General features: G+C 38.2%; 2 protein-coding genes across 2 annotated transcripts; both read left to right on the forward strand.

Annotated features, from left to right (window-relative positions):
- The first annotated feature begins 48 nt into the window (after positions 1 to 48).
- Positions 49 to 16,537, forward strand: LOC127413897 (tumor necrosis factor receptor type 1-associated DEATH domain protein-like). The gene is made up of 6 exons (XM_051651465.1): positions 49 to 157; positions 593 to 642; positions 735 to 888; positions 1,086 to 1,366; positions 12,397 to 12,523; positions 15,809 to 16,537. The coding sequence occupies exons 2-6, from the start codon at positions 622 to 624 to the stop codon at positions 16,105 to 16,107; spliced, it is 882 nt and encodes a 293-aa protein (XP_051507425.1). The 5' UTR covers positions 49 to 157; positions 593 to 621; the 3' UTR covers positions 16,108 to 16,537.
- A 1,185-nt stretch (positions 16,538 to 17,722) lies between these two features.
- Positions 17,723 to 24,906, forward strand: LOC127413880 (guanine nucleotide-binding protein G(o) subunit alpha-like). The gene is made up of 8 exons (XM_051651425.1): positions 17,723 to 19,437; positions 19,581 to 19,623; positions 20,763 to 20,904; positions 21,299 to 21,459; positions 21,624 to 21,752; positions 22,961 to 23,090; positions 23,314 to 23,467; positions 23,551 to 24,906. The coding sequence occupies exons 1-8, from the start codon at positions 19,320 to 19,322 to the stop codon at positions 23,736 to 23,738; spliced, it is 1,065 nt and encodes a 354-aa protein (XP_051507385.1). The 5' UTR covers positions 17,723 to 19,319; the 3' UTR covers positions 23,739 to 24,906.
- The last annotated feature ends 129 nt before the right edge of the window (positions 24,907 to 25,035 follow it).

The raw sequence follows: 25,035 nt of genomic DNA on the forward strand, positions 1-25,035 counted from the left end.
GCCATCGTTTAAGCCAATCAGAGCAACCATTGAGAATTGTTGTGGGTGTGTCTTAATAGCAGACTCTGCATCGACATCTCGAAAGTTTTCTTCGCATGAAATTTTCAGGCCTGTTAAGTCTTCCGTGTCATTCAGACAAAGTCCATCAAATCGCTGTGTAAGTAGGTCAATATATCAGACAAAGTGCAGATTTTATGTTCGCTATTATATAAATTGTAATATTGCGAAAATTTAAGACGGGAAATATGTCTAGTGTTCAAGTAAAATCTATGAAAACACAAACAAAAGAGTCTTGTGTGAACTTTCGTTGATGTTTGATACATCAGACCTTTTAAATTTTTTTTAACTACTCAAACGCGTTGAATCAAAACTTTAACGTTTTTGTCAGCCTTGCACTACCTGTAAACATGTGCGTCTCAAATCTGTAACAATATCCTGTGAGACAACATCTGACCTAATTATATATGCGGACAGAACAGCCAACAGTACTGATTACCATAGTTACATGCTGGAGACAAAATAAAGCATGTTTTGTTTGAGTTGTTTGTCTGTGTGTTTCTGCATGAAGTAATTTTGTTGTTCACACTCACAGGACTTGAGACAGTTCGAGTTTGAACAGAGATGGACAGTATAGACACAAAGGTACTACACGTTTGCCTTGTGTTTACATTTGTGTCTGTGTTGGTGCATGTGGGTTAACATTATTTGTGTGTGATTTTTCTTCTGTGTTCCAGAGATTAAACGAAACCAACTCCAATGATGGTGCTTGGTCAGGGTGCTTTGTGCTCTTCTTGGGGTGTAACAGTCCAGCACACAACCTTCTGTCGGTTTACAAAGACGAGCAAGGGAAATTCAGTGTGTTCAAGGTTATTAAACTCACCCTTACAGGTAAGTGTTGTCACCACTAAGTGCTTATTGGTTTACTGGAATTACAAAGACATTGAGAATAGAATAGTGTATGATGTGTTTTGAGATAGATATTGGGTTGAGTTGAGTTGTTTCCTCATACTTTAGGACAGGTTGAGTCAGTTCTTTGGTTGTTCTTAAGGTGCGTTTGATATGCTTCTAATTGCCCTTTGAATCAGATTCAGCTGGCGGACTGGAAGGGTATGAAATCCTAAAACTGCATGATGCTGATCCCTTTCTTGGGGTGGAACTGAAATTCATGGCCATGCCTCCCTGTCTGCGATTCCTGGAGAGCTATGCCTGTGGTTTGCTCGCACAGTTTCTGTCCCATCATGCCTCACGTCTTCTTGCACTTCCCGATGAGGTTGTCATGATAACACAGCTGAAAGCGGGAATACACACACTGGACCAAAGCTTACCAGACCTAGAAATGTGCCTAAAGCATATACACCAATCACAGGTACGTGTGTCTGTTTTTTTTTTTTTAGTGTAAGTTGAATGTTTTGTCCACTCAAAATCAAGTGGACAGCTTTTTATATTTTATGTTCTAATTCTGGTCCTTATGCAGTCCACTTATTTATAGTATGTTTACTGTAATTATAATATTGTTAGTTCCAGCAGTTCTTTCATAGTTGTTGTCTTTTAAATATGTACTTACAGACATGATGTCTGAGGTAAAAGGGTTAGTCTAGGGCTACAGTCACATCGCAGCTGAATGTGGCCCAAATCTGATTTTTTTTACACAAATATGATAAAGATCGGTTAATTGGATGACCATGTGAACAGCCATAAGCCACTTTTATATGTGAAAATAAATCTGATATGTAACAGATTTTTTTCCAATGTCATAAACAGCCAGGTCAGATTTAATGTGATTTTTACATCAAACTAACTCAACATTTGCGCACTTGATTTCCGGCATATACAGTTGTGCTCAAAAGTTTGCATACCCTGGCAGAAATTGTGAAATTTTGGCATTGATTTTGAAAATATGACTGATCATGAAAAAAAAATGTATTTTATTTAAGGATAGTAATCATATGAAGCCATTTATTATCACATAGTTGTTTGGCTCCTATTTAAATCATAATGATAACAGAAATCACCCAAATGGCCCTGGTCAAAAGTTTACATACCCTTGAATGTTTGGCCTTGTTACAGACACACAAGGTGACACACACAGGTTTAAATGGCAATTTAAGGTTAATTTCCCACACCTGTGGCTTTTTAAATTGCAATTAGTGTCTGTGTATAAATAGTCAATGAGTTTGTTAGCTCTCACTTGATGCACTGAGCATTCTAGATACTGAGCCATGGGGAGCAGAAAAGAACTGTCAAAAGACCTGCGTAAGAAGGTAATGGAACTTTATAAAGATGGAAAAGGATATAAAAAGATATCCAAAGCCTTGAAAATGCCAGTCAGTACTGTTCAATCACTTATTAAGAAGTGGAAAATTCAGGGATCTCTTGATACCAAGCCAAGGTCAGGTAGACCAAGAAAGATTTCAGCCACAACTGCCAGAAGAATTGTTCGGGATACAAAGAAAAACCCACAGGTAACCTCAGGAGAAATACAGGCTGCTCTGGAAAAAGACGGTGTGGTTGTTTCAAGGAGCACAATACGACGATACTTGAACAAAAATGAGCTGCATGGTCGAGTTGCCAAAAAGAAGCCTTTACTACGCCAATGCCACAAAAAAGCCCGGTTACAATATGCCGACAACACCTTGACACACCTCACAGATTCTGGCACACTGTAATTTGGAGTGACGAGACCAAAATAGAGCTTTATGGTCACAAACATAAGCGCTATGTTTGGAGAGGGGTCAACAAGGCCTGTAGTGAAAAGAATACCATCCCCACTGTGAAGCATGGTGGTGGCTCACTGATGTTTTGGGGGTGTGTGACTCTAAAGGCACGGGGAATCTTGTGAAAATTGATGGCAAGATGAATGCAGCATGTTATCAGAAAATACTGGCAGACAATTTGCATTCTTCTGCACGAAAGCTGCGCATGGGATGCTCTTGGACTTTGCAGCACGACAATGACCCTAAGCACAAGGCCAAGTTGACCCTCCAGTGGTTACAGCAGAAAAAGGTGAAGGTTCTGGAGTGGCCATCACAGTCTCCTGACCTTAATATCATCGAGCCACTCTGGGGAGATCTCAAACGTGCGGTTCATGCAAGATGACCAAAGACTTTGCATGACCTGGAGGCATTTTGCCAAAACGAATGGGCAGCTATACCACCTGCAAGAACTTGGGGACTCATAGACAACTATTACAAAAGACTGCACGCTCTCATTGATGCTAAAGGGGGCAATACACAGTATTAAGAACTAAGGGTATGCAGATTTTTGAACAGGGTCATTTCATTTTTTTCTTTGTTGCCATGTTTTGTTTTATGATTGTGCCATTCTGTTATAACCTACAGCTGAATATGAATCCCATAAGAAATAAATGAAATGTGTTTTGCCTGCTCACTCATGTTTTCTTTAAAAATGGTACATATATTACCAATTCTCCAAGGGTATGCGAACTTTTGAGCACGTGTTATTGTTTAAATATTTTAAATGCGAGTCATATCTTTTCTAGTTAATGCATTCAGTTAAGTAAACAATACTATAGGCTCAACAGTTGTCTTTAGGGCTGAAACGATTAGTCGACGTTATCGACAACGTCGACAATAAAAAAATTGTAAACAAAAATTTTCATTGTTGAATAGTCGTTTGATCTCATTTAACGTAACATGAGATCACATTAAACTCTAACGTTGATGCACGAGAGCAGCACTGCAGTTCCCTCCTGACTGAGGAGAGGAAGAATTACACCGCTCACAGTCCAGATGCACTCTAAACTTTCCAAACAGCTTCAGGTGATGTAGATCGCAAAGTATGAGGGAATTATAATGCACAAATACCAAATAAGTAAAAACAGAAACACTCTCATTGTGGAATAAGTGGAGCAGGAGCTGCCGCTCCGCTGAAGCAAAACTTGCGTGTCGAGCGTCTTTAAAGGAAACACCCCGGCGTTACATCTTTAATGCAGTTCTATTTAATGCGTTATAGCTTTATTAAAGTTAAAATAATAAGGAAACTGGCATTTCTCTGTGCGGTAAGCGCCTGTTCTATGAGTTGCGCAAAGTGTCCCGATCTAAGGGGGAGAGATTGAAACTGCACCCGGCTGATGCACACTCTGTTGCGGGGACCCTCATCCCTCGAGTGCACGCGCTAATGCAGCTAGATTATAACGCGATGGCAAGTTATTGAATCGTAATATACTGTATGTGTCACTGAGCATTTCTTATCATGAAGAAAATTGGCAAACTGCAGCTTTATTAATAAGATTAAAAAAAAAATTATTTTGTGAGTTAAAGATGGATTGAAGTGGAAAAAAGGTGAGAGAGGGTAGTCTTCGCCCCATTATGCACTGCAAAAAAATACATTTTTTATTTGTTTTTGTTTTTGTATTTTTTCATCTGAGAATGTTGAATATAATATTAAAAATACAAATATTTTAAAATATCTAAAAATCCTTTAAAAAAAAAAAAAGATGCATTCACCTGAGAAGCAGCATATAAGATATTTAGACTTGCATTTAGAGAATAGATCTTGAATATAAGTGTATTTTGTCTTTACTGTACTCACAGAAGTATAACCAAGTGAAAAAATACACTTATATACAAAATACACTTATTTAAGATTCTCTTAAAGCAAGTCTAAATATCTTATATGTTACTTCTCAAGTAAATGTATCTTGTTTTAAGGATTTTTAGACCATTTTAAAATGGAAAGCAAGACAAAAACACTTGATGATAATAGGATTTTTTGCAGTGAATTTTTTACTGAATTAAACTTAAAAGTATTGTTTCCCTTTAATTTAGTGAATGTCATTTAGAGGTATTTTTAAAAGATGATTTTGTCCTCTGTATTGTTAGCAAGCACGTTTAATACAACCTTTTAAGTCAGGGCACAAGCTGAATAGTCGGTTTAGAGTATAATGATTAATCGTTGCAATAATCGCCCAAATAGTCGAATAATCATTCTAATAATCTTTAGATTAGTCAATTATCAAAATAATCGTTAGTTACTGCCCTAGTTGGGTTCAGCGATTTGTTTGGACTTCACTAGGGGTTGGTAAAAATATTGATTTCCCGATGTATCGCCATCTTCATAAACAATCTCGATATCGATCCTTCAATCCCAAGATCAGTCTTTTACTTTATGCGCAACCCTCCACTACAGTGAGAGGAAATCACTTGCATTTGCAACAAAATTTCGTGCAATGCGACTAAAATGTATATTGGCAACTAGCTGGTAAGTGTTTAGATTTCACTTAACAGTAATTGTGTTGTATAGTAGTGGAGTATTCAGCAGCGATATCATTTACTGCGTGTTGAGAGTAAAAGTTGTGCCATGTCCAAAGACGAGATCCACGGAACCAATCTGTCATTAAATAATGTCTCTTTTAATACTCTTTCTGTTCTCTACAGTCAGTAGATGTTAAAATTAATAATCATGCATAGCACAGATGAGAAAGTCAATCGAGTCCACTCTCGTTAATATGCGCTCATTTACAGACACTCTTTACAGAAATGCAGATTTTCTTAAAGAGACAGTACCAGTTTTTAGCACATGTTAGTACAAATTATGCAATTAAACAAAAACATGTTACAAAATATAACATATGCAATATAATATATTCAGTGCTTGAATTCATTGATTTGTTCATTTGTGACATATGATGAAAAACTAATAAAATTAGTTAAAATAATAATAATATAATTATTAAAATTAATATTTTAATAATGTACTTAGTTATTAATGAAATATACCCATATGAATCAATATCGAATTGAAATCGGAATTGAACCGAATCAAGAGCTTGTGAATCGGAATCGAATCATGAAATCTGTATCAATACCCAGCCCTAGACACACAAAGTAAATTCGGTGCATGAAAAGATGCAGAGATAGATTTATGTAACTGCTCGTGTCACTCGCACAGAAAACAGTTTCTGTATTTCTCAAACTGTATCAAAATGTGAATGCAAGTCAGTGGAAATCTCAAATAATTATATATAACAACTCTACTTAACTTACATATATGTAATGCTGCTTTTCCTGCTGTCCTTCAATTTTATGGTGTGATTTGCTCTGAAGTAATATTCCACTCTTGAGCTTCAATTATAATTACATTGCGCAATACTAAGGCAAATTACTTCATTTAAAAATAGTTTATCCATTAAGACTTTCTTCATCACTTGCAAACATATAATTATACATATTGGCATTAAGTGTCCTATCCGCTTAAAAAAACAGCTAACTAATTAAATTTAATTCATTATTCATATTTTAACCTTGTGCGACCCCGCGTACACATGATCTCAGTTCAGGAGACTCTGTGCTGTCAGTATAGGGTTAAACTTTCAACACGGAGTCATGTGAAAACAACATGGCGCTGATCACAGCGGATTTTGTCTTTGGAAGAAATGCTAACAAGACTACTTCTGGTAAGAAACCTAATTTGATTCAAAAGATTAGAGTCTCTACTTTCCGATTTGCCATTTAAATTTTTTTAATTATTTATGCTAATTTCTGATTGGTAAAACGCTTCACTTGGCTATCACTTGTTTGTTTGACAGTGCAAAGAGAGAACATTATTGCGATATGATTTTTTTGCCAAAGTAGAAAAAAACATTATCAAGTCAAATAATTTTATTTGTATAGTTTTTTTTGTTTGTGTGTGCTTTTCCCAATACATGTTGCTCCAAAACAGCTTTACAGAAAATCTGCTGTAATGTTTGAACCAACACTCCTTTCTATAGGCTGTTATTATTAAAAAATGTACAACTTAGTTCCGCTGTCCACATACTGTATGTTGCCATCAATTTATAGGAAAACTATTTGCTCTATTTTTTTTTTTTTAACTATTTTTTTTTTTTTTTTGCATGTATATAAGGTGCTACTAGTTACAAATCAAAAAGGGAAATGAAAAAATGCACACAGCAGTCACGCTCGGGTCTCATGCACATGCCAGATTTTGTTATACGCATGCTCAGGGAGTTTTGTTTCACGTGCCAAACATGTCACATGTCAGTTTAGGAGAGTTGGCTGTTCAGACCAGTATCTGATATGGGCTGCATTTAAAATGTCATGTGAAAATCAGATTTGGGTCACATACAGCTGCAGTGTGAATGTATCCTAGGTCTAGGCGATGCTGTATATATTATGACTGCCATTAAAGCTAATTACACAGTCCTTAAAGTATTGAGCAGCGAATTGCACAAAACATTAAATGGGCAGAAATAAATGACATTTTACTGCTGCTAAAAAAAAAATATACTTTTTATTTTTTTTATTGTTTTTAAGAAAGTGTAAAGTTCAGAGTGGCCTGGTAGATATTGTGATAAAAATGTAAACATTGTCACAATTACCAATCAGTTATTAGTACTCAGTTATTTATATGTTTGTTTGTTTATTTAATGGGTAGCACAAAGAGTCCATTCCATATTTGTAATATATATATATATATATATATACAGGTGCATCTCAATAAATTAGAATGTCGTGGAAAAGTTCATTTATTTCAGTAATTCAACTCAAATTGTGAAACTCGTGTATTAAATAAATTCAATGCACACAGACTGAAGTAGTTTAAGTCTTTGGTTCTTTTAATTGTGATGATTTTGGCTCACATTTAACAAAAACCCACCAATTCACTATCTCAAAAAATTAGAATACATCATAAGACCAATAAAAAAACATTTTTAGTGAATTGTTGGCCTTCTGGAAAGTATGTTCATTTACTGTATATGTACTCAATACTTGGTAGGGGCTCCTTTTGCTTTAATTACTGCCTCAATTCGGCGTGGCATGGAGGTGATCAGTTTGTGGCACTGCTGAGGTGGTATGGAAGCCCAGGTTTCTTTGACAGTGGCCTTCAGCTCATCTGCATTTTTTGGTCTCTTGTTTCTCAGTTTCCTCTTGACAATACCCCATAGATTCTCTATGGGGTTCAGGTCTGGTGAGTTTGCTGGCCAGTCAAGCACACCAACACCATGGTCATTTAACCAACTTTTGGTGCTTTTGGCAGTGTGGGCAGGTGCCAAATCCTGCTGGAAAATGAAATCAGCATCTTTAAAAAGCTGGTCAGCAGAAGGAAGCATGAAGTGCTCCAAAATTTCTCGGTAAACGGGTGCAGTGACTTTGCTTTTCAAAAAACACAATGGACCAACACCAGCAGATGACATTGCACCCCAAATCATCACAGACTGTGGAAACTTAACACTGGACTTCAAGCAACTTGGGCTATGAGCTTCTCCACCCTTCCTCCAGACTCTAGGACCTTGGTTTCCAAATGAAATACAAAACTTACTCTCATCTGAAAAGAGGACTTTGGACCACTGGGCAACAGTCCAGTTCTTCTTCTCCTTAGCCCAGGTAAGACGCCTCTGACGTTGTCTGTGGTTCAGGAGTGGCTTAACAAGAGGAATACGACAACTGTAGCCAAATTCCTTGACATGTCTGTGTGTGGTGGCTCTTGATGCCTTGACCCCAGCCTCAGTCCATTCCTTGTGAAGTTCACCCAAATTCTTGAATCGATTTTGCTTGACAATCCTCATAAGGCTGCGGTTCTCTCGGTTGGTTGTGCATCTTTTTCTTCCACACTTTTTCCTTCCACTCAACTTTCTGTTAACATGCTTGGATACAGCACTCTGTGAACAGCCAGCTTCTTTGGCAATGAATGTTTGTGGCTTACCCTCCTTGTGAAGGGTGTCAATGATTGTCTTCTGGACAACTGTCAGATCAGCAGTCTTCCCCATGATTGTGTAGCCTAGTGAACCAAACTGAGAGACCATTTTGAAGGCTCAGGAAACCTTTGCAGGTGTTTTGAGTTGATTAGCTGATTGGCATGTCACCATATTCTAATTTTTTGAGATAGTGAATTGGTGGGTTTTTGTTAAATGTGAGCCAAAATCATCACAATTAAAAGAACCAAAGACTTAAACTACTTCAGTCTGTGTGCGTTGAATTTATTTAATACACGAGTTTCACAATTTGAGTTGAATTACTGAAATAAATGAACTTTTCCACGACATTCTAATTTATTGAGATGCACCTGTATATATATATATATATATATATATATATATATATATATATATATGGACTTGCTTGCTTGCAGGCATACTTTTAGCATTTTTACACAGGACTCGTTCAAATGGCACCCTTGTAAGTTGTGTGTGTAGATCAGACAGATTTAATTCAAAAGGCCCTGATATTGATGGAAAATCAAAGCTTAAGTAAGGATAAGAAATGGGAAAGGTAAAAATCACCATGTTCGTCATGTTTAATCATTTCACTCCCCTTCTTAAATGCTAGATCAAATCACACACTGTTTCTTATTAATAACTCAAGTTGTGTAGGTGAATTAGATGTGCTTTCTGCAGCTTCTAAAAATGAAAGGAGAGTTTTTTCACCTTAAATTCAGATATTAAAAATTGTACATTACTGCAGTTCACAATTGTAGTATACGGTCTTGATAATGGTGAAAACACCTGAAAATCATTTTAGTGTTTGAATTTTCAGAGTTGTGGATGTGAATCCATGTGTAATTTTTAGGTATTGAACTAATTCAGGTTTGTAATTTTTTTTGTATCCTCTGAACCCATTTGTTGTTGTTGTTGTTAATTCACCAAATAACTGTAGTCATCTTGCTATCCTTCGGTGTTAGGTGTCACATCCTCTTATAGCCATTACAGCTTTACATCTCTGACATCTTTATCTTCAATAAACTGCTGAAAACACACCTTTTCCTCTGTTACTCCCCTGCATTTGGTCCATGAATTTTTTTTCCCTTCCTTGTTGTGGTCTGTTGTATTGTTGAGATTGATTGTGATTCATTTCTTGTTGTGATTGATTCTGCACAGCGACCTTGGTTTTTAGAAAGGCGCTATATAAATAAAACTTATTATTTATTATCTTTTGGAGAGGAATTAAATCTTTCTGATTAACATTTTTTATTGATTCATATAGATGACAAAGAGAAACAAAACATATATACACTGAATCAACCTTTAACTCCCACTACCACCCCTCCCCAATCACCAACCCCACCCGATCCCCAACGAACATCCGCGTGGTCACACATAAGTATACACACACACAAAAAAAATAAAAAAATAAATTATATATATATATATATATATATATATATATATATATATATAATAATCATACACATCTAAAACTACACCTCTCTCCACAGCCCCTCCTAGAGTCCCCCAAAAATGCCAAATAACTGCCCCATTTCCCATCAAATGAATCCCAGATCCCCAGCCTTCTACATGACACCTCCTCGAAAGCTGCCACCCTCCCCATCTCCGCACGCCACTCCTGAAATTAGGGCGCTCCAGCCGACTTCCATCCCCTTAAAACAGTCTGTCTGCCTGTCATAACACTGATCAGGACCCAATTTTTTGTGTTTATCCCCTATATCGATGACTGCCCCATCGCCCAAAAAACAGAGTCTGGGGCAAAACGAAACCCGAGTGCCCAACACGTCACACACAAAACTCTGAACCTTCAACCAAAATTCCTGGATCTCAACACACCACCAAAAAACATGGGCTGTGTCTCCATCCTATGATTGGCATCACTAGCAGGTGGGTGTGTCTTTAAGACCAAGCCTATACAATCTAGAGGGGGTCCAATAGAATCTATGTAAAATCTTAAATTACATAAGGCGCACCCTTGCATCTCTAGATGTAGACTTGACGTTTTTTAGAATCCTAGCCCACACTCCAGCCTCCAATACCAAATTTAAATCTTTCTCCCATAATCTCTTGATAGAAGTTAAAGCTCTATCCCCCAGACTCTGAATTAGCAGAGAGTAATGCACTGATGCCTCATGACCCTTTCCAAAAGCAGTAATCCCCACTCCCAGAGTATCTGCCGCTTTAGGGGGGTGTATGCTACTCTCAAAAATAGTACAGAGCAGATGGCGCAGCAGTAACGGCTCCAGACTGTGACTAAAATGGTCGCAAATGCAACCAAAAATAATTGATTGCGACAATAATTTAAAATCTAGTTGCGACTGGTGACAGTCGGGTTGTGGGCGTTAATATGCGGTTTCGTCAGATATTATCTTGTGAGTTATTAAATAAATTTTTAGAATGCGCACAACCAGTGTGTCTCTCGCCTCTTTTCACCGGTTCTGTTTCTGACAAGCTTGCTGCACCACACGCAACAAAAAACCCAGCGCGAGAGAGTCGAACAAATGACTCTTTTGAACCGGGTCTTTTTCATGAATCATCCGAAAAGAATTGAGGGTTTGAATTTAGGTGCTCAGGTTAGCAGTTTGAATCAGATTTACTTTCTCAGCGAATCAGCCGTCAGTGAACTCACAACTGGGAGTGCAGACATTTCAAAATAAGAGTCCCATGTGTATTTCGGGCTTCTTTATAATTAAAAGTCACATATTGTATACCAGTTTTTTTTTCTTCTGGTAATTATTGATTGGGATTGGAGTAGCACAATAAACTGCATCTGGGATTTCATTCAATTTGCACTCATGTTGTCTCTGTGTCTGGGCCATCTAGTCACAGCAAAGAAGGACTAAGGCAATACTGTAAAACAAATGCAAGGGGATGCAAACTTATCTTCTCAACTATATATATTGTTTATTAAACCCCCGATTAATGGGTTATCAGCTGTCTTTTCCTTTTTTTTTTTTTTTTCTCTTTTCTCCCGAATTTGGCATGCCCAGTTCCCAATGCACTCTAAGTCCTCGTGGTGGTGTAGTGACTCGCCTCAATCCGGGTGGTGGAGGAAGAATATAAGTTGCCTCCGTTTCTGAGACCGTCAACCCACGCATCTTATCACGTGGCTTGTTGAGACCTAGCGCATGTGGAGGCTCACACTATTCTCCGCGGCATCCACACACAACTCGCCACGTGACCCACCAAGAGCGAACCACATTATAGCGACCACGAGGAGGTTAACCCAACGTGACTCTACCCACCCTAGCAACTGGGCCAAACGGTTGCTTAGGAAGCCTGACTGGACTCACTCAGCAAGCCCTGGATTCGAACTTGCGACTCCAGGTGTGGTAGTCAGCGTCTTTACTTGCTGAGCTACCCAGGCACCCTTTCTATCTTGATTCTGAATAGCAATCTAAATCGAGCAATTCTGTGATTTGGCAACTTAAAACAGCCATTTGGCTCCTTAATGTTTCAGTTTAGGAGCCAATGGCTCCTAAGTCATTTTTTTTTTTTTTTTTTTTTTTTTGTCTGGAGCCCAGTGTAAATACCTAAAGAACTGAGATCTGGGAGGAATTAAATCTTTAAAATTTGTTTTCTTTGAACAAAACCTCAGCTCTGGGCAAGACTTACCTTCTATGAATGTACAAATATGGTTATAATATAATTTTAATGTACAGCTGTTTTGAATATGGTGCTGTTTGTTAAATTGAGGTATGGCTGTTTTGTAGCCTGTGCGTTTGCGAGATGACGAGGTCACACGTTTGGAGCAGCAGCTGCAGAACAGCTATGGTACTCCCAGTCAGCCACCACAGGAACTGCCTAAGAACTGCTTCCTGTTTCAGAAAAGAGTGTTTGGTGAGTCTCAAGACACATACACACACAACGTCTTATAAAAAAATTTTTTTTCTGATTAACACTTTTTACTGATTCAGACACATAAAATAGAAAAGCAAACATATATACACCAAATCAACTTTTAACTCCCATTAATACCTTGCGCCCTCCCAATCCCCAACCCCACCCTGACCCTCAACAAATATCCCTGTGGTCCAACTTGAGAATACACACAAAAAAAAAAAAAAAAAACTGCCCTATTTTTTATTAAATAACTCCCAAGTTTCCCAGCCATCTATATGGCATTACTTCAAATGCCGCCACCCTGCCCATTTCTATGCACCACTCCTGAAATGAGGGCACTCCAGCCGACTTCCATCCCCTAAGGATGACCTGTCTGCCGATCATAACACTGGCTAGGACCCAATTTTTTTATGTTTTTATCCCATATATTAATGACCGCCCCATCGCCTAAAATACAGAGTCTGGGGCAAAATGAAATTTTACTATCTAATACGTCACACATAAAACTCTGAATCCTCAACCAAAAATCTTGGATCTTGATTCTGATTGGCATTGCCAGCAGGTGGGTTTGTCTTTAAGACCAAGCCTGTACAATGTAGAGGGGGTCCAATAGAATCTATGTAAAATCTTAAATAACATAAGGCGCACCCTTGCATCTCTAGATGTAGACTTGATGTTTTTTAGAATCCTAGCCCACACTCCCTTGTCCAATACCAAGTTTAAATCTTTCTCCCATAATCTCTTGATAGAAGTTAAAGCTCCATCCTCCAGACTCTGAATTAGCAGGGAGTAATACACTGATGCCGCATGCTTTCCATTCTTTAATGATTCCGTATAAACTTCTTGCAAAAGTGGAGCCAGTTCTGTAGCATAAGATCTAAAAAATTCAGCTTGCCTGTAGGCAGGGCCTTAATTACCTTGCCAAGCTCCTCCAAGATTACCTCAGAATCAAGAGAATTTTTTTGCTCAGTCATCTTATATAGTAAGATACATTATACATTAAAGCGCCAACTATATGGTTTCTTTTTCTCCATATGTGGCAACACCTCTAAACACACCAAGGCGTGATCTGAGACAACAATGTTTCCAATTGAGCATTCAACAACAGATGAAATGAGGGATTTGGATATATATATAAAAAAAATCTATTCTACAGTAAATCTTATGGACTGAAGAAAAAAATTTATAGTCCCTACCAGATGGGTTCAAAAGTCTCCAAATATCTGTAAGACCAAGATTTTTACACATCCTGTGAAGCGTCACTGTTGCTTTAGGGGGCTTGCACACTTATGCTTCACTATGATCAAGCACTGAGTCCATCAAAAGATTAAAATCTCCTCCCAATATTATATCATGAGGGGTGCCAGCGACTTGCAACATCCCTTCAAGATCTATAAAAAAGCCCTGATCATCAATGTTAGGTGCATAAATATTCACCAAAATAAGACTTTGTCCCTGAATTTCAGCTAAAACAATAATGACTCTTCCTAATTTATCTTTACTCTGTTTGAGACATTTGAATTGTAGATGTTTACTTATCAGTGTAATGACTCCCCTGCTCTTACTTGAGCCAGCACTAAAGAAAACATGTCCACCCCATATCTTTCCAAATTTTTTAGCTTCCTGCGGGGAAAGGTGCGTTACTTGAAGAAACACTATATCATATTTCTTATGCTTAAGAAGAGAAATAACCTTCTTTTTATGGGGTGCCCCAGCCCATTCACATTCCACGTGGAGAAAGACAATCCACTCATATTAACATTTGACATTTTGACACATAAGAAAAAATAGATTGTGTGTCAAAAATAGAATTATAAAGACCACATTCTAACATTAGTGCAACGGTCAAACCCCAAACATTCCCCAGAACCAAACAAACAGAAAAAAGAAAAACGTGCGCATTAACCCCACGCATGACAGCGCCAACTGGCATCCATCCCTCCAAACTCAAACAGTCCATGCATGCCTACGAGAACCCCTGCGACAACTTTGCCATTGGATTGCTCAAGTCCGGTGTTTCTATAAAATTTTTGTGAGAGAATTACACAGCAAAAGATAATCTATAAAACAAACTCCAGCCAATAGGCAGAATAAACGCAAAGAACGTGTAGCTTCATCCATAAAACTGTCCTAAAGGTGTTTTATTCTACAAAATAAACTCCAGCCGCTAGGCGGAACCAGCACAAAAAGAGCACGCAGATTCTTCAGACAGTCAAATTTATGTTCAGTGAGCCAGTCCATTCGGCTGCAACATGAGTGCAAGCAAATTACTTACTCACTCCATTGACTCTATGAAGGACATTGCTTGTTGTAGGCATGTGAATGTTTTACGGCCATCCTTGGCATCTATTCTCAGTTTGGCCAGGAATATCAGTGCAAAATCAGTGCAAACTTCAGTCGATGTAAAAGTTTCTAGCATTCCTTGAATTGATCACGTTTCTCTCTTGTCGAGTTCACAAAGTTTGGGAATAAGAAAATGCTGTGGTTCTTCCAAGAAAGCCTTCCTTTACTCCTCGCCTCGCGTAACACAAGATCTTTATCAGTTGATCTCAGAAATTTGGCCAGAATTGATCGGGGCCTGTGTCCTTCCACTGATCGCCGAGCCGGAACCCTGTGAGTTCGCTCGATTTCCAGCTTATGGCCTACTATGTCGAGCAGACTCGGAAAGAGCCCGTCTAGGAATTTCACCATATCCTGTCCTTCTTCGCCCTCAGGAATTCCAACAGTACGGACGTTATTCCGCCTGCTACAGTTTTCCATGTCCTCCAACTTCTCCCAGACACGCTCCAAATCCACCTTGGTTGCTAGCGGATTAACAGATCATTCCCTCTCCGATGACTCCAGATAATCAGTCCGTTTCTCGACATCCCCCACTCTTGTAACCATATCAGTGAATTTCGCCTCCATGGCAGTGATCGATCGATGTATCACAGCAAGATCCTCCAAGTTTGCAACGATCTTCGTCAGCATTGCCGACATGTTCAACATCTCTTGCCGCATTTCCCGCATCTCTCTGACCAAATCGATTCCCGGGCCCGCGGCCTGTTTTGTTTTTTTCCTAAAATGGAATTAAATGCATTTTGATAGGGGGAGAAAATATTATAGTGTCAAATTTCAGCACTTTCAAAATCTGTGATTAATCACAATTAACTACAAAAATATTATTCGATTAATCTCGATTAAAAAATGTAATCGACTGACAGCACTAGTTTTAACATGTATTTGCATTATCAACAAGCTGACTTTTGAAAATATTTCTTCTTTCTTATACAATGCTCCTAGACGATAGACCATTGACATCTGCAGACCAGCAACGATTTGCTGCTCATGTGGGACGGGATTGGAAACGAGTGGGAAGGGTTTTACAGAAGAACTGCCGTGCCCTGAAAGGCCCTGCTATCGACAATCTTGCTTATGAGTATGAAAGAGAAGGGCTTTATGAACAGGCCTATCAACTGCTTGGACGTTTCATCCAATCAGAGGGCAGGAGTGCCAAGCTGGGCTGTCTTATCAGCGCACTGGAGGAGACTAAACTGACCAGCATGGCAGAGATCATGTTGGGCATTCAGCCAAGGGATTGAGACATTTACGGAATGAATGATATGTTTCTGCTTGTGAGTGAGTGAGTGAGTGAGTGAGTGAGTGAGTGAGTGAGTGAGTGAGTGTTACCAAGATATACAGCCAAATTTCAATTGTGTGAACTCTCATTTTTGTGATATCTTTGTTTTCATCATGACCTTATTATTTCTATCTCTGTGTTCTCTTTGAAATTGTTTCGCAACCACCAGTCATAGCCCAAAATTAAATACATTTTAAATAATCACATTTTTCCTTACATATTTTGTAGAACTTCAGATTCTTATGTTGCTGCATGCGTCTTATCATCACAGATGGGAAAGATGCCAGGGATAGGTATAGTGAATCTTACTTAGGATGTTTATAAAAGCACTTCACTTGGAATTTCAGAACTTGTGAGAATTTGTTTTTGAACATTAAATTACCTTCAACATTTATGAGTGCAGTGTTATTGCAAGAAGGCATTTAGTGTAGCAGGACCACTGCTGCAGCTACAACTAATGTGGATTTACTTTTAATAGGCCATGAATTCACTCAAAGACAACTGGAAATACAGTGCTTGATACCATTTCAAAACTTAAATTGTTAAGAGCAAATTTCTCTAATGCATATTAAGGATACTACTAAACTATAGATTACTTTCATAATATCTCAAGATAAGCTGCTTTCCAGACCAAAACCATGCTTGATATGATTATTATGAGTATAGGTCACCTATATTGATCACTTTTTTTAAGAGATTAGACAAGATAAAATGACATGAGGCATTATTAAAGAACCCTCCTGGAATAGATGATGCTTTAGGAAAAACATAAACTTTGATCCTAAATCAGTATAACGTATTTTGAGGTTTAATAAATAAACACAAATATTACATTTTTCCATATTTAGATAAAAAAAATGCAGTTTTTGAGAAAAGGGTGTAGGTGTTTATAAAGTTGTGTCAGTAGTCAAATAATCGGGGGGGGGGGGATGAAACAAGTCAACATCTGGATCTGATTGTGTTCTAATACGGTATGAGATGCCATTCTTAGAAATTAATTTTAGCTTAATGGTATCTATTGAGGGCGGTCAGATTAATGAAATGGATGAGGCCTTTCTCCATTAAAGTATTAGATGGTTAAGAGTTATGGGGTAATCATTAATTTTAGTTATGGGGATTTAGAAGCTCCTAGTTGATTTCTAGAGTGAAATCTAACATTTTCATTTATGAAAACCTGGTGATTAAAATACCAGAGAAAATGTTAATCAACAGTTCCGTTACCACCTGGCCAGAGAAATGTTTTGTTAACTACTTATTTTTTTAAATGATATCGTAAATATTGATGTTTCCTCATTATAGTTAATTCAATATATACATTATGTGCTACTTGCATATTATTATTATTATGTAATGATATTCAACATACTTGTGATGTTACAGCTTATGGAGGTGGTTCCATGATATTTCCCCACCCTGGTAATAAAGCTAAAAGCATGTTAAGCAGGCTGTGTGGTGCGATATTGCTCTTATCTTAGGAAAGTAATCCATCAGTGACCTGTGTGTGTGTGTGTGTGTGTGTGACACTGGTGTGTTCGGAAAGAGAAGAGTTCTTTGTAGTGAGGGCCAGTCTTGGCATGAAATCAAAAAGTTATGTATTATATATATTCTCCCCTCCCCCGGTCACATTTCTATCAGATATTCATCTTCATACAGCAGCTTGTGCATCTTTCTGTTTGTATATTTGTGTTTTAACCTTTGTGCACACTGTTAAAATGCACAATTATTTATTGAAGTTTATTCTGCTGTGCAAATATCTGTTTCCTTGGTAAGCTCAACAAACAGAAGTTTCTAAGAGTCTTTTTATATTAGTGTGAAATGATGCATGTGTATGAATACATTTTAAGGCATTAGAATGAATGGGGATATCCCAAGATCAGCATCTTCAGAGATTTGCACCAGCAGACTTTAAAATGCACTGAGCTCTGAGTAGTTGCTAAAGCACAAACACTTAAAGCGTTATTATACTCTATGTTGCTATCTAAAATCCAGCAGCAGAACATCTGGCTCATATGCCAGGGGTTAAGCATTAGAGAAATCCACAGAAATCTTTGAGCTGTAAGATTGTGTGTGTGGGGAGGGGTAATTGTATCTATTATATACAGTAGATACATTGAGAAAGTATTTGTATTGCATATTAGTGTATTTGTGCTCCCTCGTTGTGTGAATGCATCATTTCTTTAATTGAATGTTCCGGGTTCAAAATAAGTTGAACTCAATCGACAGAATTTGGGGCATAATGTTGATTACCACAAAAAATAATTTCGACTTGTCTGTCCTTTTCTTGAAAAAAGTAAAAACCGAGGTTACATGTGAGGCACTTACAATGGAAGTGAATGGGGCCACTTTTTGGAGGGTTTAAAGGCAAAAATGTGAAGCTTATAATTTTATTAAAGCACTTACATTAATTATTTTATTCAAACTCATGTATTATTTGAGATGTAAAGTTGTTTAAATCGTCATTTTTGCAGTCGTTTTGGGTTTGTTGACATCGTCATGGCAACAAAGTTGTAAAATTGGCTATAACTACACAGAAAAGGTTTGTAAGTGATTTTATCACACTAAAATCATGTCAACACGCATATTGTTTACGTATTGTGGCTTTACTTGTGAAACAGTGAGTATTTTAACGTTTACGATTTGTCCCCATTAGCTTCCATTGTAAGTGCCTAATTGTAACCCAATTGTTTTTTTGTTTTGTTTTTTATGAAAAGGATAGGCAAGTCCAAATTATTTTTTGTGGTAATCAATATTATGCCACAGTTGCTGTTGCTTTAGTTTAACTCGTATTAAAGCAAATTATTGATCCAAATTATTGTTTCGTTATCGACACAGATACATAACAAAAATCAATGCCGAACAGATGTTCTCGTAGCGCTGCTCTGTCTGTGACGTCAGCGCGATGAGAGGGGTTTGCCCCTCGCGCATTAGGTGGGAACTACAGCCTCAGATGAGAGCTGGTGCCGGCTGTCACTGCCGCCGCCCAATAGACACCCGCGATCCGGAGCGCGAGCAGGACGACCACCTCCCGATCAAGAGGCCGGAGTGCGAGCCTGTCCCTGACCTCAATTCGGTTCGGATGCTTTAGCGACGGCTGAGTGAGAAAGAGAGGAGAGTGTGGGACAGCGACGGATATTTGGGAAACAGCTCTCGCGCGTCCCGACTCTCTGTCTTGCAATGGGATGCACGTTAAGCGCAGAAGAGCGCGCGGCTCTGGACCGGAGCAGAGCGATCGAGAAAAACCTCAAAGAAGACGGATTAAGCGCAGCCAGAGAAGTCAAATTACTGCTGCTCGGTAGGTCACGCAGAAAAAGACTTAAAATATGATCCCTAATAGCTCAGATTGTGCAGGTGCGCGTGAGTGCTTGTAAAGGGCCAGGTGTGTGTGTGTGTATGTGAGAGAGAGAGAGACCGCACTGACAGCCTCTGTCTTCACAGGCGGAGGGGAGTCGGGGAAGAGCACCATTGTCAAACAGATGAAGTAAGTGCGTTTTTAAGACATTCATTGATTCTGTGTGCCGTTATCCAGGGTCGTTTCATGTCGGTTCCGCCATGTTCCACTGGACGGAGCAGTAAACGCTGCAGAGAGGTGTTTAGCATGCGCTGTTCAGTGTGGTAGTGCTGAACAAGCTATCCCAAGAGACAGCGCTTACGTTTGTCTGTCCCGCTGTGAATAACTGTGTATGTTAGTCTTGAGTGTGTGCGTCTACCTTGTTGTTGTTGTTTCTGCTGGACTATCTTCCAAGGTTCCTTAATGTTTCACGTTTTTGGCATGCGCATTTAATAGCTACTTGTGTGTTATGTCTTGTTCTGCATGATGGCTCATCTGTGTGTGTGTGTGCGTTAGACTCTGTATTAATCTTAATGGGTGGCTTTTAATGCCTGATCCCTACAGTCTCGTTCAGCGTTATCCGCCCTTTAAAGGGATTTACCGGGACTATGCCACCCAACCTTACATTTTCATAACTACGGAAACACGCATAACTACACGAAACCCCCCAAACACTACAGTTTTACCAATTCGTTGTACTATTAAACACTCGATTAATATTTATAAAGGATCAGACACAACAGCTAAAATACATTCTGAGTTTGTAAATGCCTACACTCTTACTAGATTAAAGTTTAACCTTTTATTTCAGTAAAACAGTTATTACATAGTTACAGTTGAACTTATCACTTAAAATAGTACACATGTCCAACATCTTGAGCTATGCAACCTCAACCTAATCCCCAGTGGTAACACTTTACAATAACGTTGTATTTGTTAACATTTGTTGACTACATTCGTTAATATGAACTAACGAGCATGGATTAAACTTGGTTAATGTTAATTTCAGCATATTCTAATACATGAAAAGTTGCATAAGTTAACATGTACTAACAATAAACAATTTTATTTTAATAGATGAACCCTACCCAAGATTAATAAATGCTGTAAAAATATTTTGTTCATTGTTAGCTCATGATACCTAATGCATTTACTTATGTTAATAATCAGAACATTATTGTGAAGTGTTACCTCCCTAATTATGCTACTGTGTGTGTGTGTGTGTGTGTGTGTGTGTGTGTGTGTGAGCGCGCGCGCATAATGGCCGTTATATGTTGTCTCTGCGTCAGGATTATCCATGAAGATGGGTTCTCTGGAGATGATGTAAAGCAGTTTAAACCTGTGGTCTATAGCAACACTATTCAGAGCCTTGCTACCATCTTGCGAGCCATGGAGACTCTTGGTATAGACTACGCAGACAAGGACAGAGCTGTATGTATAAACACATGCACACACTCATGCATGCATGCAATGAGTATCAATCAAGAGAACTGAAAATACTGAAGTCAAAAGGCAATCCACTACAAAGAGTTAGTCATGTATAAGTGGTGTGAGAGATGCTCACATTAGATTATCTCACATTATTATTCACATTGTATTTTTCTGATGATTTACTATACCTTGCATAACCTAAGCCTACTCAAGAGACTTTTTAGAGGATGCACAGAGCTACAGTGACATCTAGTGAATGAAATGATAAAACATCATTGTAATTGTGAGTGTAATATACTTTGGCCCCCCTTTGCATATCCTACAGTATGCATTGAAAAAGATACGTTTATAACCTTATATATAATGTATATTTATGATATTTGCACGTTTATAGGCAGACGGTAAGTTGGTATTTGATGTGGTCACTCGTATGGAGGACACTGAGTCATTCTCAACAGAGCTGCTGGCTGCCATGATGCGTGTGTGGACTGATGCTGGAACTCAAGTTTGCTTCAGCCGCTCAAGAGAGTACCAGCTCAACGACTCTGCCCAATAGTGAGTTTCTCTGTTATGTCCACCTGCATGCAATGAGATGATGCAATGAGTATGTCACAGTCAGGTCATGTGCTGGAGAACACAAATCTCATGCTCTCTCTCATGCACATATGGTGTTATACTTATGAACCTTTAAAAATTAGTTTATGCTTTTTGTGTTTCAGTTACCTAGACAGTTTGCAGCGCATTGGATCTCCAGATTACCTTCCCACTGAACAAGATATCCTCAGAACCCGAGTCAAAACTACTGGCATTGTTGAAACAAATTTTTGCTTCAAGAACCTCAACTTTAGGTATAGACTTTTTTCCCCCACTCATGTGTTGAATTTCAAAATAAAATCCAAATAAGGATTTTTCTTTGCCTCCTAAAGGCATGTTTTAGCACACAATCAAACCTGACCTGATTATCCGATCTTTTAACAAAAATAAATAAATGAAGGGAAATCTCAGAGCTTCATACAAGCTGGAGTTATAAAAGCCAGAAAAGAATTAGGTTGTATGTGAAGTTTGATACCTGTGCTACTGTTTTAAGTTTGATCTTTACTTGTAGCATATTGCAGGGCATCTTTTGTTAAAGGGATAGTTCAAAAGTGAAAATTCTCTCATCATTTACTCACCCTCATGCCATCCCAGATGTGTATGACTTTCTTTCTTCTGCAAAACACAAACAAAGATTTTTAGAAGAATATCTCAGCTCTGTAGGTCCATACAATGCAAGTGAATGGTGGCCAGAACTTTGAAGCTCCAAAAAGCACATAAAGGCAGCATAAAAGTAATCAATAAGATTCCAGTAGTTAAATCCATGTCTTCAGAAGCGATATGATAGGTGTGGGTGAGAAACAATCAATATTTCAGTCCTTTTTACTGTAAATGCCCACTTTCACTTCCACATTCTTCTTTTTTTGTGCATATCGCCACCTACTGGGCAAGAAGAAGAATTTATAGTAAAAAAAGAACACAACAATCATATCGCTTCTGAAGACATGGATTAAACCATTGGAGTCATATGGGTTAGTTTTGTGCTGCCTTTATGTCCTTTTTTGAGCTTTAAAATTTTGGTGCGGTATCACTTGCATTGTATGGACCTACAGAGCTGAAATATTTTTCTAAAAATCCTAATTTGTGTTCAGCAGAAGAAAGAAAGTCATACACATCTGGGATGGCATGAGGATGAATTTTCATTTTTGGGTGAACTATCCCTTTAAATAAAATAGTTCACACATGCTATTAAATAGCAGGAATCAACAGAAAACTGTCAAAAGTTCCTCAATATGTTTGTCTTTAAATAGCATGAGGAGTAGGAAAATATTTATTTCCTTGAGTATTTAGACTTGCAAAAATAAAAATAAAAAATGAAATGAAATGCTGAAGCTTTGGACAACCTATTTTGTCTCTTAATGTACATTGTGAGTTTGACTTGTATGATCTGATCAAGTGTCTTGTGTGTGTATGCACACATGGCTTTATATGTGTTCTAAAAGTGTGTGATGTGTTGCCCCAGGCTTTTTGATGTGGGGGGACAGAGATCAGAGAGAAAAAAATGGATTCACTGCTTTGAGGATGTGACAGCCATTATCTTCTGTGTGGCGATGAGTGGATACGACCAAATGCTCCACGAAGATGAGACCACGGTGAACTACTTCTCTCAGACAGCTTGTATACTCACACTATAGTCTCATATATAAACTACATCGAGTGGTAAATTATTAACTTTAAGGTACATCTGAAATTGCTATCACCGGTTACAGAAAAATACTACTTTATTCACCCACCACAAGCTTCTCATTAGTGAACTTAAAAGCGCATCCAGTACAGCATGTTTTACTCATTATCTTATTTCTTTCTCCTCTGCAGAACCGTATGCACGAGTCTCTTATGCTTTTCGACTCTATATGTAATAACAAGTTCTTTGTTGACACTTCAATCATCCTTTTCCTCAACAAGAAGGACCTTTTTGGAGTAAAGATCACGAAATCTCCACTGTCTATCTGCTTCCCAGAATATACAGGTACATAAACTGTACAAAGAAATGTAGAGATATGAAAAAATACTGCCACACAACAGTGTTTGACTCTTAAATCTTTCCCACAGGCCCAAATACATTTGATGCCGCAGCTGCATATATCCAGGCTCAGTTTGAGAGTAAGAATCGCTCTCCTAATAAAGAGATCTACTGTCATCTAACCTGCGCTACCGACACAGGAAACATCCAAGTGGTTTTTGATGCTGTCACTGACATCATCATCGCCAATAACCTGCGTGGGTGTGGCCTCTACTGAGCTCCAAATCCACTTGTTGCACCTCAATATGGTAACAAGTGACCGAACTGACACCCCTATGACTTTGGCCAAGGCACTCCCTTATTTCATTTCACTGTCAATTTTGTCTTTTGTTCATAATATTTATCCCTTGTTTTTCTTTTGTAGTTTGTCAACACATTGCTGGAGCTAATAATGTACGGGTGTGCATGTATAGTGTAAAATGTGTGTGGCCGGGCATAGATGCTTTAAGCATGAGTGCATGTGTGTGAGTGTTAGTCACAATGAGTGAGAGTGTTTGTCAGGTGATAACACACAAGTCCGCATGGCAGAGACTTTGAAGTGCTGACACAATCCTAAAATAAAATGATCTGAAAAACCCAGAAGGATCAGTGTCTCTTGCAGGCTTTTTTCATCGAGTAATATGTGTGAAATATTAAATGACTGAGAGTTATTGTCATTGGTTGACTAATCATTTGGCAGAGCTGAATGTCATTGCAGAAACTGAATGTTGTCCAGGGGCAGCTCTAAAGCCAAAGTTGTTTGTGAACTGAGCATCGCTCCTTATTGGGTTTCTGCCCACTGGCTTCAGGCTGTGACATAAAATGCCTTTCAGCTAATGAAGCCTCTTACAAAGTGTAATGTTGACAACATTCTCACTCTACATGAGCACAAGTAGATCAAAATCTGTTCATTTCTGTACAAATGATTCTGTAGTTTATTTATTTATATAATTATAAGCGCATGTATTTACATATTTTGTATCGCTCCACACTTTGTGCATCCTATCAATGTCGAGCTATGAATACAAACAAACTAGCTAACAGACTTTGGATGGAGAACAGCATTAATATCAAGAAAGTAATTTGGATTCATACATAACTGAATTACTGAATGAATGAGCTGTCATTTCTTTTTATCTCACTCTCTTTATCTGATGATGTAATGTGTGAGAGTGTGTACAGATGTGTGCATGTGTGATGCATGCACACTTTCTATTCATCCATGATCTGTTATTTAACCCAGATTTATTTTCCCATCCCTCTCTTCTTTTTCTCCACTCTGGATGGATTTTTTGTTTGGTGCACTGAATGTTCTCTTTACTCCCTTGGGGTATACTGCACTGTACTGCTGGTTTTAATTTTATGATGACCAATGAAATGTTTACATTAAAAAAGAAAACACTTTAGCACCAACTACTGTTTGTGTAATGGTTTGTCCCAACATTTAACATGGTTAATAGTGTATTAAATAGTGTATAGTACAATTAGCTTGGCTAATAATTATAATTATACGACATGTTATGATTGCAGCAACA

Source organism: Myxocyprinus asiaticus, chromosome 2, assembly GCF_019703515.2.
Source record: "Myxocyprinus asiaticus isolate MX2 ecotype Aquarium Trade chromosome 2, UBuf_Myxa_2, whole genome shotgun sequence".
Taxonomy (NCBI): Eukaryota; Metazoa; Chordata; class Actinopteri; order Cypriniformes; family Catostomidae; genus Myxocyprinus; species Myxocyprinus asiaticus.

Bases quoted from the DNA above. Each gene is read 5' to 3' on its own strand.
- LOC127413897 (XM_051651465.1), top strand. From the start codon at position 622: ATGGACAGTATAGACACAAAG. The intron at 643-734 runs GTACTACACGTT...TCTGTGTTCCAG, and splicing joins TGGACAGTATAGACACAAAG to AGATTAAACGAAACCAACTC. The intron at 1,367-12,396 runs GTACGTGTGTCT...GCTGTTTTGTAG, and splicing joins AGCATATACACCAATCACAG to CCTGTGCGTTTGCGAGATGA.
- LOC127413880 (XM_051651425.1), top strand. From the start codon at position 19,320: ATGGGATGCACGTTAAGCGCAGAAGAGCGCGCGGCTCTGGACCGGAGC. The intron at 19,438-19,580 runs GTAGGTCACGCA...CTGTCTTCACAG, and splicing joins AGTCAAATTACTGCTGCTCG to GCGGAGGGGAGTCGGGGAAG. The intron at 20,905-21,298 runs GTATGTATAAAC...GCACGTTTATAG, and splicing joins ACGCAGACAAGGACAGAGCT to GCAGACGGTAAGTTGGTATT.